Source organism: Bison bison, unplaced genomic scaffold (assembly GCF_000754665.1).
Source record: "Bison bison bison isolate TAMUID 2011002044 unplaced genomic scaffold, Bison_UMD1.0 scf7180017864291, whole genome shotgun sequence".
Classification (NCBI taxonomy): domain Eukaryota; kingdom Metazoa; phylum Chordata; class Mammalia; order Artiodactyla; family Bovidae; genus Bison; species Bison bison.
This window is the reverse complement of record NW_011494863.1, coordinates 2,172,253-2,186,182: the sequence shown is the minus strand read 5'-3', so window position 1 is coordinate 2,186,182 and position 13,930 is coordinate 2,172,253. Positions and strand designations below refer to the sequence as shown.

Here is a 13,930-nt window from a genome sequence, read left to right as displayed (position 1 = left end):
TTGTCGGGGTTGATGGACACAAGGGAGGCGAGGGGCACGAGCGGGTCGGGGGGCGGCAGCAGCGAGTAGGTGACCTGGGCGTTGGCGCCCGCGTCTGTGTCTGTGGCGCTGACGCTGCCGATGTGCAGGGCGGGGCTGTTGTTCTCGCGGACCCACAGGATGTAGGAGGTCTGGGTGAAGGTGGGGGCGTTGTCGTTGACGTCGGACACCAGCACGGTTATGCTGTGCTCGGTTTTCAGTCTTGGGGTTCCCATGTCAGTGACCGTTATGGTGATGTTATACTCGGCTCTTTCCTCTCTGTCCAGTGGACTGTCCGTTACCAAGGTGTAGTAGTTCTCTACAGATGGCTTCAGGACGAAGGGGAGATCGTCTTGGATAGAACACACCGTCTTTGCATTGTTCCCCGAATCTCTGTCTCGAATCCTAAAAACAGCTACGACTGTTTCAAGTGAATTTTCTTGAATTGGGCTAGTAAGTGATGACATGAGCAGTTCTGGTGGATTGTCGTTTATATCTGTTACCTGAATCACCACCGTACATTTTCCAGATAGTCCTCCGCCATCTTTGGCCTGAATAGTTAATGTGTAAGTTTGAATTACCTCATAGTTCAATTCAGCTTTGAGATAAACACTGCCGGATGTTGGATTGATTTGAAATGTGTTGAGAATTCTTTCAGTAGCATAAAAAAATGCATAAACTATTTCTCCATTACTTCCCGTATCTAAATCTCTGGCTGAGACAGTGACAACCAGAGAGCCCACAGGGCTGTCCTCACACAACTGCACCTTGTAGAGAGGCTGTACAAATTCAGGCGCGTTGTCATTTATGTCCAAAACCAGGATGCGCACCAGGGTAGTCCCTGATCTGGGCGGAGAGCCACCATCCAAGGCGGTGAGGATTAAACTGAGTTCAGGCACCTCTTCTCGATCCAGCGGTCTATCCAGGACCAATTCAGGATAGATAATCCCATCTGCACCATTATGAACACTAATGTGGAAATAGGCATTGGGGCTGATGGTATAGTTTCTCACATTATTGGTTCCAATATCTGAATCCTGTGCACTTTGTAGAAGAAATGCCGCCCCTGGGGTGGTACTTTCTAATATTTTCAAGAGAATTTCTCTATCCAGAAATACTGGAGAATGATCATTGATATCTCTAACCCATAATTTTGCACGGAAAATCTCAAAAGGCTTTTCCATTAACAACTGGAACGGTAGCACACAAGGCTCTTTGGGGCCGCACAGTTCCTCTCGGTCTAATTTCTCATTTAGAGATACATCACCAGTAAGCGGATCGAGTAGTAAAAATCCTATTTTTTGGTCTGAAATGACTCTAGGCTCCCGGGCTGATAGTTCCTCTATCCCCAACCCCAGGTCATGTGCTAGGTTCGCCAGAAGGGTGCCTCTCTCAGCTTCCTCCTCCACAAAATACACTAGCGGTTCCTCAGCAGCCCAGGACATTCCCAGAAATACACAAAGAAAGAGGACTTGCCTTTGCTGCACAGCACATTCCACTCTGGCGTCCATTCTTCGTTTAACCAGTCTTTCAAAAACACTTTCTCTCGTTCTTAAGCAACTCAGAAATGGCATCAATCAAATCCTTAGAAATGAAGTGGATAACAGCAATACTTGTAGGGAGGAATTACCATTTTACCCAACTCTTCTTACCACGGTTTCCTTTCCTCTATTGTTATAGTGTGGCCAGCTTTCCTCTAAACGCTGGCATCCGCAACATCCTTGATGCGAATATTTTTTTTCTCTTTTTAGCCTGCAGCGCCACCTTGCGTTTTGTGTGTGTTATTCCCGATTTTAAGAATAGAGCAAAAAGATGGCGGATTAAAGGAACTGAAGTAGGAGTGATGTTTTACCCCCAAGTTTCTTTGCTGTTTTATTTCATTTTTTTTTTCTCAACTAGCCATCGTACGCCTAGTAAGTTCTTACATCGTTTCCCTCTCTGTGAGTGCACTCGCAGAAAAATAAATCAGCTGTTTTCTTATAATTTATGTACACAAAATTAAATCAGCTGTTTTCTTATAATTTATGTACACAAAATTCCACTGTGGCGTCCATTCTTCGTTTAACCAGTCTTTCAAAAACACTTTCTCTCGTTCTTAAGCAACTCAGAAATGGCATCAATGGCATTTGAAATGGCACCGAACTCCCCTCCCATCTACACTGGCTATAATTTATTATGTACGTAAATTATAACTCCTGTATGGGAACCCATACATATGGTTCCCATACAGGGGTTAATCCTAAGAAAATCTCTTGTTTTTAAGATTTATAGTACAGAATATATAAGACAATGAAGTCTCCATCCCAAAGTCAAATATCGGTTGAGGACCTTTTATTTGCAAACTGCTTAACAATAATGCTGTCCACCCTGCAGAGTAACGCCTTTTTTCAGTTTCTTGTTAATTAAATAACCCTTCCAGTTTCAAGGTCTTTGCTCTTTTCCCACAATATTTTTCGGAACACTACTACCCCATCCTCTACCCTTCACCTGATTTATGTATGTGTTCACGTAACAGGCATTCTAAGAGTATGCGATGAATGCTCTTAAAATTAATAATAGCATTCAGGTGTCACTCTTGTCTGTGGAAGTGCTCCTAGTATTTCATCTTTAACTATGATGGTTGATGTCAACTTGGGGTAAATGCTCCATTTTTTGGATGAAAAACGTTTTATTTTTCCATATTCTTTCATATTTTAATTTTTGACATTTGTGAAATTGTGCTTTTATTCTTTAGCTTTTTAATTACTGAATTCTTGATATAAATGATATTTAACCATTACATATTGTTTTAATGCACAGGTAGATTTGATGAGCCAACATCGTTTTAGGATTTTTTCTGGCTCATGCTGTTCTGTTTGTGTGCATATATGTGTGTGTTTAGCTTATATGGCTTTGATAGTAAACTTTTCTGGCTTTGTAGTATGGATTAGGAAGCTTTCTATTTTTATGCAACAGAATTGTTTTTATAATGATATTATCATCTGTTTCTACATGCTTTATTATGACTTGCCTTTTAAATGGTTTGGATTTGGGTGGTAAATTTATGACTATCTTTCCATTTTACTTTTGGTTATTAATCTATGAGTTTTGTTTCTGTTTAAAGTAATTTGTATTTTATTTTTAAAAACCATTTATTTTATCTGGATTTGCAAGTATTTTAGTATTATATTTTCATTGCATAATTTATGTTTAGTTATATATGTGCTCTTATTAGTTATATTTAGTATTTTATTTCCTTTTTATTATTTAGGATACTTGCAAGAACTCTATTTTACTTATCTTTTAAAATCCACTCTTTTAAAAATAATCTATGACCTTGATTCAAAATCAATAGTACTAAAAGGTTTAGACGAAAACACAGTAGTTTTCTGTACTTTCTCTCATTTTCCTAGTTCATTTCCCAATAAGGAGACTTTTTTTGAATTAATATTTGTTTATAACCTTATTGTTTCATGTTTCATGTGTACACTGTATTTTGACTTCTGTGTACACTATGGTGTGATCACCACAAGTTTAGTTTTCGCTTACACAGGTGACCCCTCTTACACATTATGCCATGCCCCTACACTTCTTTTCCTCTGATGACCATTAGAGGAAAAGACCATTCTTCTCATCTGTTCTCTATAGCTATGTGTTTGTTTATTTTGTCTTTTGTTTTTTATGTTTCACATATGAGTGAAATCATACAGTATCTGTCTTTCTCCCCCTGACTTATTTCACTTAGGGTAATATCCTCAAGGTCTGTTGTAGCACATAGAACGATTTCATCTTTTTATGCTGAGTAGCATTCCATTGTGTGTGTGTGTATCATATCTTCTTTGTCCATTTGTTTGTCGATGGGCATTTAGGTAATTTCCGTATCTTTGCTATTTTGAGTAATGCTGCAATTAATATAGGGTACATATATCTTTATAAATTGCTGTTTTCATTTTCTTCAGATAAATATCCAGAAGTGAAATAGCTGGATCATATGGTAGTTCTATTCTTAGTTTTTTTGAGGAATCTTCCTATTATTTTCTATAGTGGCTCCAGAATTTACATTCCCATGAACAGTGTATGATTCCCTTTTGTCCACATCCTCTCCAGAATTTGTTATTTCTTGACTTTTTTGATAATAGCCATTCTAATGGGTGTGAGGTAATATCTCATTGTGGTTTTTATTTGCATTTTCTAAAAATTAGTGATGCTTGAATATCTTTTCATATGGCTGTTGACCATCTTTTTGTCGTCTTTGGAAAAATGTTCAGATCCTATGTTCATTTTACTTTTATTTATTTATTTGGCTTTATCAGCTCTTAGTTGTAGCATGCAGAATCTTTAGTTGTGGCATGTGGGGTCTTTCAGTGGTGGCATACAGACTCTTAACTATGGCATGTGAACCCCCAATTACAGCATGTGGGATCTAGTTTCCTGACCAGGGATCAAACCTGGGCCCCCTATATTGGGAGTTCAGAGTCTTAGCCACTGTACCACCAGGGAATCCCCCTCTGTTCATTTCTTTATATTTTTAAAATTGTATTGGGGTATATCCAATTAACAATGTTGTGATAGTTTCCAGTGACTAGCGAAGGGACTCAGCCATACATATGTATCCATTCTCCAAACTCCCCTCCCATCTAGACTGCTGCATAATACTGAGCAGAGTTCCACAGGCTATACAGTAGGTCCCCTCCATTCATTTTTAAATTAAGTTGCTTTGTTTTTGTTGAGTTGTATGAGTTCTTTATATATATATTGGCGTTAAACCATTATTGGATATATGATTGCAAATATCTTCTCCCATTCTATAGATTGTCCTTTTATTGGTGGTTTCCTTTGCTGTGCAGAAGAGTTTTAGTTTGAAGTAGTACCATTTGTTTATTTTTGCTTTTGTTTCCCTTAAGAGACATATTCAGAAAGAAATTAGTAAGACAGTATTGAAAAGCATATCGCCTATATTTTCTAGTGAGAGTTTTTATGGCTTCAGGTCTTATACTTAAGCCTTTAATCCATTTTGAGTTGATATTTATATATGGTATAAGATAGTGGTCTAGTTTCATCATTTTGCATTTGGCTATCCAGTTTTACCAACACCACTTATTGACGAGACTGTCCTTTCTCCACTGTATGTTCTTTGCCCCTTTGTCTCAGATTAATTGTTAATATATGTGTGAGTTTATTTCTGGACTCTCAATTTTTTCCATTGATCTGTGTGTCTGTTTTTCTGCCAATAAGATACTGTTTTGATTACTATAGCAATAAGCAGCCATTTTCGACTCTTTGTCTCTTGTGCCTTTAATTTATATTCTACTATACTTAGATGAATTGGTTTTAGACATTATCAGTTGACTCCTTTTTATGTTGGATTAGATTTTATCTCTTGTACATCTCCGAGGCCCTTTCATGCTTTCTTTCATTTGCAGCATCATTGGGAGCATTGTGTACTCATTGTATCTTTTTATTTTACTTTTTATTCCTTGAAGTTAAAGACTACCTTGTGTTTTCATTTATTTGGTTTTCTTTAGATATGTCATCTATTCTTCTCACACTTCCGGTTGCCTCTCAGTTTAATTTTCCCTGTGGTCATTGCCTTATCTCCTGAGCTATCAATTCTCCTTCAAATTGAGTGATTTTTCTCTACATTTGCTGCACAGCTCTCATCCTGAAACTTTCCTTTGCTGTCATTCTTGGGATTTTGTTTTCCTTTTTTTCTGATTGGGTTTCCTATTTCAAGGATTTTATTCTTCCTCTTTTTTGGTTTATTCTCTAGCTTTAAGAGATCATATCCTCCAATTGTTTCATCTGATTGAAGGTATGTCAGGGGACTTGCTGATGATATCCTGTGACTGTCTGCCTCTTGAGCTCTAAACTGGACTGCTGCTGCTGCTGCTAAGTCACTTCAGTCGTGTCCGACTCTGTGCGACCCCATAGACGGCAGCCCACCAGGCTCCCCCATCCTGGGATTCTCCAGGCAAGAATACTGGAGTGGGTTGCCATTTCCTTCTCCAATGCACGAAAGTGAAAAGTGAAAGGGAAGTCGTTTAGTCGTGTCTGACTCTTAGCGACCCCATGGACTGCAGCCTATCAGGCTCCTCCGTCCATGGGATTTTCCAGGCAAGAGTACTGGAGTGGGGTGCCATTGCCTTCTCCCTAAACTGGACTAGTTGTTCACTATACTGGAGACGAGAGTCATCCGAGGATCATCCTTCAACATTATATGGAGACTCATTTCACTTGTTCTGCTTTGGATCATATCTTTTCTCTTTCTTCTGACTTCCTCTCTCTTAGATTACTCTCTCATTTTGATATTTACCTTCCAGTAGTTTCCAGAGAACAGTGTATGAAAGTTAAATTTTATTGTGACCTTGAGTGTATTAAATTATCTTTATTTTACTCTCAAACTTGAGTGTAAAATTGACTGATTATAGAGTTTTAGGTTGAAAATAATTTTTATTCAGAATTTTGAAATATTTTGTCCATGAGCTCCCTAACCCAATGTGTTTGTTAAGAAGTCTAAAGTGAATTTTATATTTTCTATATGAGACCTATATTTTTAGTTCTTAATGTAGCATTATTTCATTGTCCCAAGCTTTTTATTTTTTGTAACAACTGATTATAGATTAAAAAGGTTGATTTAGGCATTGGCAATGGTGACTTCCACCTCGACTCCTGGCTCAATACTGATGGAAGTGATCTGCTTGACAATTCCAGAAGGGCTGTGCAGGTCAATAAGTCGCATGTGGATCCTCATTTGGAATCGATCCCAAGTCTTAGAACCTTCACCACAAGGAGTTTTCCTTGTAGTTACTCTCAGTCTTGGTAGGCATCCGAACTGGTCCTTTGGCTTTGAGATTCTTTTCCTTCGCGCCTCTAATCAGGTCAGCACACACCTTCTCCAGAGACTTCACGTTGTGGCTGATGAGGGTGATCCTAATCCGGTGAATGGCCACCTCTGGCCCCACCGGAGTCTTGCCGGTGTCTTTAAAGGCCATGGCTGCGGCGCGGCTTCCTGACCGGCCTGTTCCTCGGCGAGAGTGAACAGCGGTGAGTCAGGAGCAGAAGCCGGCGGCACGGAGCTCCGCTTCAGCGGCGACTGCGTCTTCCTTAAAGAGCTGTCCCAAGCTTTTTAAATTAAATGCTGATGTATCTTGGCTTGAGCTTATTTTTATCCACTATACAGGACAGTTGATGAAACTTAATTTCCTCCAGCTTTTAGAAACTTGGTATTTTCTCCAATTTATCTTTTTTTTTTTTTTTTTGCTTTGCTTTGGTTTCCCATTGAAAAAAAGTTTTAATAAAGGTTTTTTTAAAATTAATCTATTTATTTTAATTGGAGGCTAATTACTTTACAATATGGTGGTTTTTGCCATACACTGACATGAATCAGCCACAGGTGTACATGCCCCCCCCCAACCCGCAAACACCCCTCCACCCCATCCTGAACCCCCTCTCCACCATCCCGTCCCTCTGGGTTGTCCCAGTGCACTGGCTTTGAGTACCCTGTTTCATGCATCAAACTTGGGACAGGTCATCTGTTTCACATATGGTTCAGTTCAGTTCACTTCAGTCGCTCATGTCGTGTCTGACTCTTTGGACCCCATGAATTGCAGCACGCCAGGCCTCCCTGTCCATCACCAACTCCCAGAGTTCACTCAAACTCACGTCCTTCGAGCTGGTGATGCCATCCAGCCATCTCATCCTCTGTTGTCCCCTTTTCCTCCTGCCCCCAATCCCTCCCAGCATCAGAGTCTTTTCCAATGAGTCAACTCTTCGCATGAGGTGGCCAAAGTACTGGAGTTTCAGCTTTAGCATCATTCCTTCCAAAGAACACCCAGGGCTGATCTCCTTTAGGATGTACTGGTTGGATCTCCTTGCAGTCCAAGGGACTCTCAAGAGTCTTCTTCAACACCACAGTTCAAAAGCATCAATTCTTCGGCGCTCAGCCTTCTTCACAGTTCAACTCTCGCATCCATACATGACCACTGGAAAAACCGTAGCCTTGACTAGACAGACCTTTGTTGGCAAAGTAATGTCTCTGCTTTTCAATATGCTATCTAGGTTGGTCATAACTTTTCTTCCAAGGAGTAATGGTAGGTTTTTTTTTTAATCAAGTATACAACTATTTAGAAATAGATAAAATTAAGATCTGTTCCTTATGCCATACTGCTTTTATTTTTGTATTTCTTTTAGGAAACTTTCTTTGGGAGTTTCCTTCAGGTGTCTGTTCTTAATTTAGTGTGGGAGATTAAAGAGCTCAATAATAGCTTTGAGCACATGTTACCAGGGCTTGTGCATTTTGATTATTACTCTAAGATGAATTAGGAGTTGTTGGAGAAATCCACAACAGTGTTTTTAGGTCTTTAGTCAGTGTAATTAGGTCTTTCCACTTGGACTAGTCAGAGTCCCCAAATCTTTAAAAATCTCCTACTCAGGAGAAAAAGGTATGGATTGAAAAAGTAAAAGATTGAATGGGAAAGAGGAATGTAAGTCTACATTATTCAGGATAGGTTAGTTATGCTTCAGTACTAAACAGTTACTGCAAATCTCAATGGTTTAACACAATTAAGGTTGATTTCTTTCTCACACTACACATCCCATACAGTTTAGCATGGGATCCTCCTCACAGCTGTCAGTAAGGGACCCAGGCTTCTGGAGACTCCTGTCTTTACAAAGGCTTTCATGATCACTATAGTGGGCAAAATAAATGTGTTAGACCATGCGTTAGACTGTCTCCAAAAGCTCCAGCCCAAAAGTAATGTATGTCACTTCTCCCAATTTATTGGCCAAATGAAATTACATAGACATGTATGTCTATGTAAAATAGAATTGAAATTCTACCATGTGTCTGAGAGGAGAACTGAAAAATTTATAAGTGGTCCCAGTGACTAAAATAGCATTTTTATCAGTCATCATCACTGTTTAGATGGTCACCTATTTCCACTATCCATATTACCCCTGCTCTCAGTTTTGACCATGGACCCTCTAATATAGTGACTCTCTTTTCCTAAAGTGGGAAACAAGACTCCAGACTTATGGTAGGGACAGGAAAACAGGTTACTTAGTGACTAGAGTAGGAGAAAGTGATCTGACCACTAGAGATTTAAATAATCCTCAGGCAATTTTAACACACTTCTCCTTATTTGGAACCCTGTCATCATTTCCAGAGTATCTAGGGCTGACAGTTTTGATACTTCTGAAAATCCTGTAGTATAAACACAATTGGTTCTTAGCTTTTCCCAGTTCAAGACTGGTAGTTGGTTTATCACTTCTACTAAGTTATCCATCTGCTTTCCAGCTACTAAGATTTTTTTCTGCTGTCTTCTGTCTTATTCGCTGCATACCTGTAGGTTTATATTTTTGAAAATATCTCTTCACTTTTGTGTTAGTGCATTTTTGTCATTCACTAAGTTGTATTTGACTCTGCGACCCCATGGACTGTAGCATGCCAGGCTTGCCGATCCTTAACCATCTCCTGGAGTTTCCTCAAACTCATGTCCATTGAGTCAGTGATGCTATCCAGCCATCTCATCCTCTGTCACCCCCTTCTCCTCCTGCCCTCAATCTTCCCCAGCATCAGGGTCTTTTCCAGTGAGTCGGTTCTTTGCTTCAGGTGGCCAAATCCGTCCTTCCAGTGAATATTCAGGGTTGATTTCCTTTAGATAGATTGGTTTGATCTCCTTGCTGTCTAAGGGACTCTCAAGAGTCTTTCCCAGCACCACAGTTTGAAAACGTCATCTTATAGGATTTTTAAGTAGCTCAGCTGGATTTTTAGAGAAAGCCAAATTAAAGGTACATATCCAATCTACCAGTTTATCTCAAAATCCCTTGAATTTTTCAGAGACGTAGACTTGTGTTTAATTGATTAAATTTTATGTGGTTTTTATTCTACTTAATTTGCTTTTATATTAATAAATACCATTTATTTTCTTTATTTTTTAATTGTTTTTCTTGAATTCTGAGTTGTTTGCTTTGCCTATTTCTTCCCAATAAACCTTGATTTCTAAGAAATGCATACCTCACAGTTTTCTCTATTCATTCTTTGGTTCTTACCTTAAATATCACTTTATTTTAAAAGCTTACTGTATCAACTAGAATTATGTGCTAAATAATTTCTATATATAGGTATTCCATATAATTTTTGCCTGAAAAAATAGAAAAACCCATAATAACAATTGTTTACACAAAACAGAATTTTATTTTTCTCTCAGGAAATAAGGCTAGTGGCTTAAATGCACTCCATGATATCTGGGACCCTGGCCCATTCCATTTTGTTGCTTTGCCATCTTTAGGACATGACCTTTAACTCACAGTCCAAGATAGATATCCAGCTATTACACTGCTATTCAAACTTGCCAACAGGAGAAAGGGAAAGCTGTGTCTTTTTTTTTTTTTTTAAACTACTTCTGTGAAGTATTCCATAGCACTTGTGCTCATGTCTCACTGGCCATAACTTGGTTACAAGGCCATCCCCGGTCACAACAGAAGTTGGCAAGTATAATGTATAGCCCACATGTCCTCATGGGCAGCTAAAAATGAGACATCTATTGATAATAGGAGAACACATATTTGGGTGAAATTAGTAGTCTGTCACACCCACTCAGACCACACCTGTAGCCCCCACTACCCACTAGGAGGAGACAGAGTCAAATAAATTGCCTGATTGGCTTGGTTTTTGGAGGAGCATTTGATTGTAATCCTCCATATTGGTGGTGTGTTTTTGTAGCCAAAAAAGTTCTTGTTCCCCTGAAAGCTTAGCCCCTATAGCAATCAAGTAATAAATTCAATTTCTGGGAGAAGATCCTTTGAACCAATGATGTTCCCCTCCTGTGTTATTGGCACCTGTCATCCATCCCTACTTCCTTTTATTTACGTAAACAAAAATTTAGGGTCTGCAAAGCTTAAACCTCCATTTCACAGACTCATTTGAATTATTATTCTGGATGTATACTAGGATTTACCAGTGAAATGCCTTCACATGAGCTTTGAAGACAGGCAAAAGTCATCTTCCCAGTCATTGCTGCTAGCCAACAGATCAGAAAGATATGAGTGCTTGCAGCCAAGTCAGTGTTTCTTTGCCCAGCCATCAGTTTCATGGGGAACTGGAGGCCACTGTGGCAGCCAGACATGTTCCACTGTGTAGTCACCAATTTTGGAGGTGGGAGAGGAGAGGCCTTTGTGGGAGTAACAGTTTGAATAGTAGCAATAGCAGCACTTAGGCAGTAATGGTAGTATGCCTTCAAAACCAGGAATTCAGTGCTGACTTTCGCTTCTGCTTGTCCAGTTCGGATTTTGTAAGCAACTAATCCATATATCAAATATATTTTTTTACTTTAGTTAGATGTACATAGAGTGGTTTCTGATTTTTTGTTTTGTTTTTGTTTTGAACTTGGAATAATTCAGTTTTATACCTTTACTCAAATTATAAGGGATAGGAGCTTCTTAATCAGTTTGTAAAGGAAAAGATGCAAAATATAAACTCATTAACCAGTTATGGCACTATCCTCTAAACCTAATACATCTTGGTTTAATAGGGAAGAATTAAAAAGTATGAGTGCACTCCTGAGAGACTAGGGATGAAAGTGTTTAATATATTTAATGTCTATATTTCTACAAAACAGAGCATGGTCTAAAAGTGAATTATAAAACACTTTCTTCCCTCACATGCAACACAACAGATAAAAATTAGTTTTAAAGTTTCATTATCTGTGAATAAATAAGACTCAACATCACATACATTTAAAAAGATAATTGGCTCACATTTTTTTGACTGCCCTGCATGGCATATGGGATCTTAGTTCCCTGACCACAGATGGAACCCACACCCTCTGTAGTGGAAGGACAAAGTCTTAAATACTAGGTAGCCAGGGAAGTCCCCGGCTCATATATTCTAAATGATATATAGTTAGGTGAATGATGCAAGCATCAAATAGTGCAAATAGTAATAAGCATTTTATAAAAAGAAATATAATATTTTGTTATAGTTTTAAAATTTATAAAGTCAGATGATAAAATAGATTGAAATTTATTCACTAATTTATTCAATACTTATTCATCCATATTTACTTCAGTATGTATTTTTCTAAACACAATAGAAAAAGAGCTCTCTCCATGAGGAGATTATAATTTAGTGGGGAAGGAAGATCATTGATTTGACTGGGCAGAATATGCAATCAATAGAGCACTGGATACAATGGAATCAAAATAAAAATAGCCTAATATGTCATTGAAATGATGGAAAAATTGAATCTTCAAATTGAAAAGACATTAGGCAGAGCTTTTTATTCCTGAAACTGATGGTGTAGATAATTCAGATGACCCTCCTGTGGAAAACAATAAAAAGTGATGGGCAAGACTTTTTAAAAAGTACTTTAGGAAATGCCCTGGTGGTCCAGTGGTTAGGACCCTCTACATCCACTGCTGAAGGCCTAAGGTTGGATCCCTGGTCAGGGAACTAAGATCCTGCAAACCACACAGTCTGGCCAAAAAAATTAAAAAAAATTCACTTAAAATATTAAAGAGGTGAAAACAGTCATTTGTGATGGATGCATGTAATAGAGGCACCTGTAAACAATATGCCAAAACTTATTATTCTCTCAGGGCATTTGAAAACATTTTCCTTTGGGCTTTGATTTGAAGCAATGTAATATCAAAGAAATATAAATCAAGTCTCAGGGCCAGCCAAATGTGCAGCAATGTTTTTGAAGATATTTTGTATTTCAAGTGACCCCACAGGTCCACAATATAAACACAGTGTAAATGCCAAAAAAATCTAAACCTGCTTCCTCTGTTGGCTCTCTGGTGTTAAGTAGAGTGGAAGAAAAAAGAAAACATGCCTGGAAATTGTAGCTACAAATTGGGCCTCGTTGTGTTTGTATTTTAAATCTGTGTAGGTTGAGTTGCAAGAAACATTAAGATATAACTTGGTTTGTGATAGTCCCTTATTTATAGTGTTTCTATCCTGGCTAGCAGAGAAGGCAATGGCAACCCACTCCAGTACTCTTGCCTGGAAAATCCATGGATGGAGGAGCCTGGTGTGCTGCAGTCCATGGGGTCACTAAGAGTCAGAGACAACTGAGCAACTTCACTTTCACTTTTCACTTTCTTGCATTGGAGAAGGAAGTGGCAACCTACTCCAGTGTTCTTGCCTGGAGGATCCCAGGGACCGGGGAGCCTGGTGGGCTGCCATCTATGGGGTCGCACAGAGTCGGACACGACTGAAGCGACTTAGCAGCAGCAGCATCCTGGCTAGAACAAATGAAAATTAATTTTGAAAGATGGAACATGCAAACAACACTTTGAGGACTACCCTACAAATAAACTTTCAGTGGCAGCCAACCATATAATTCACACAAACGAAGAACCTGCACAGAACAGTTTGAAACAGATTGAAAGGGTCCCTGAGTTTCAGGGAAGGTAGTACAAAAATTATCCAAATTAGGATATAATCTGATCAATATAATTAATTTCAAGGATAGAAAGCAAGTTATCAATAGCCTTCAGACTCCTCATCAACATTTATACCAGAACATGATGGAAATGTCTGGAGGCTTCCGAGAGAAATAAATTATGGCTCAATAATGTAGAACCGGACATGGAACAACAGACTGGTTCCAAATAGGACAAGGAGTACGTCAAGGCTGTATATTGTCACCCTGCTTATTTAACTTATATACAGAGTACATCATGAGAAATGCTGGGCTGGAAGAAGCACAAGCTGGAATCAAGATTGCCAAGAGAAATATCAATAACCTCAGATATGCAGATGACACCACCCTTATGGCAGAAAGTGAAGAGGAACTAAAAAGCCTCTTGATGAAAGTGAAGGAGGATAGTGAAAAAGTTGGCTTAAAGCTCAACATTCAGAAAACTAAAATCATGGCATCTGGTCCCATCACTTCATGGGAAATAGATGGGGAAACAGTGGAAACAGCTG

General features: G+C 38.8%; 1 protein-coding gene and 1 pseudogene across 1 annotated transcript in view; both read right to left on the bottom strand.

The window, feature by feature from the left end:
• LOC104996368 (protocadherin beta-5-like) overlaps positions 1-13,930 on the bottom strand; it is a 22,487-nt gene that overhangs the window by 2,002 nt on the left and 6,555 nt on the right. The window contains exons 2-3 of the mRNA XM_010850627.1: positions 6,232-6,236; positions 21-389 (exon numbers count right to left, since the gene is read on the bottom strand). Coding sequence (XP_010848929.1) covers positions 21-389; positions 6,232-6,236 — 374 coding nt within the window. The remainder of the gene's footprint in view (positions 1-20; positions 390-6,231; positions 6,237-13,930) is intronic.
• On the bottom strand, positions 6,632-6,989 carry LOC104996226 (annotated as a pseudogene).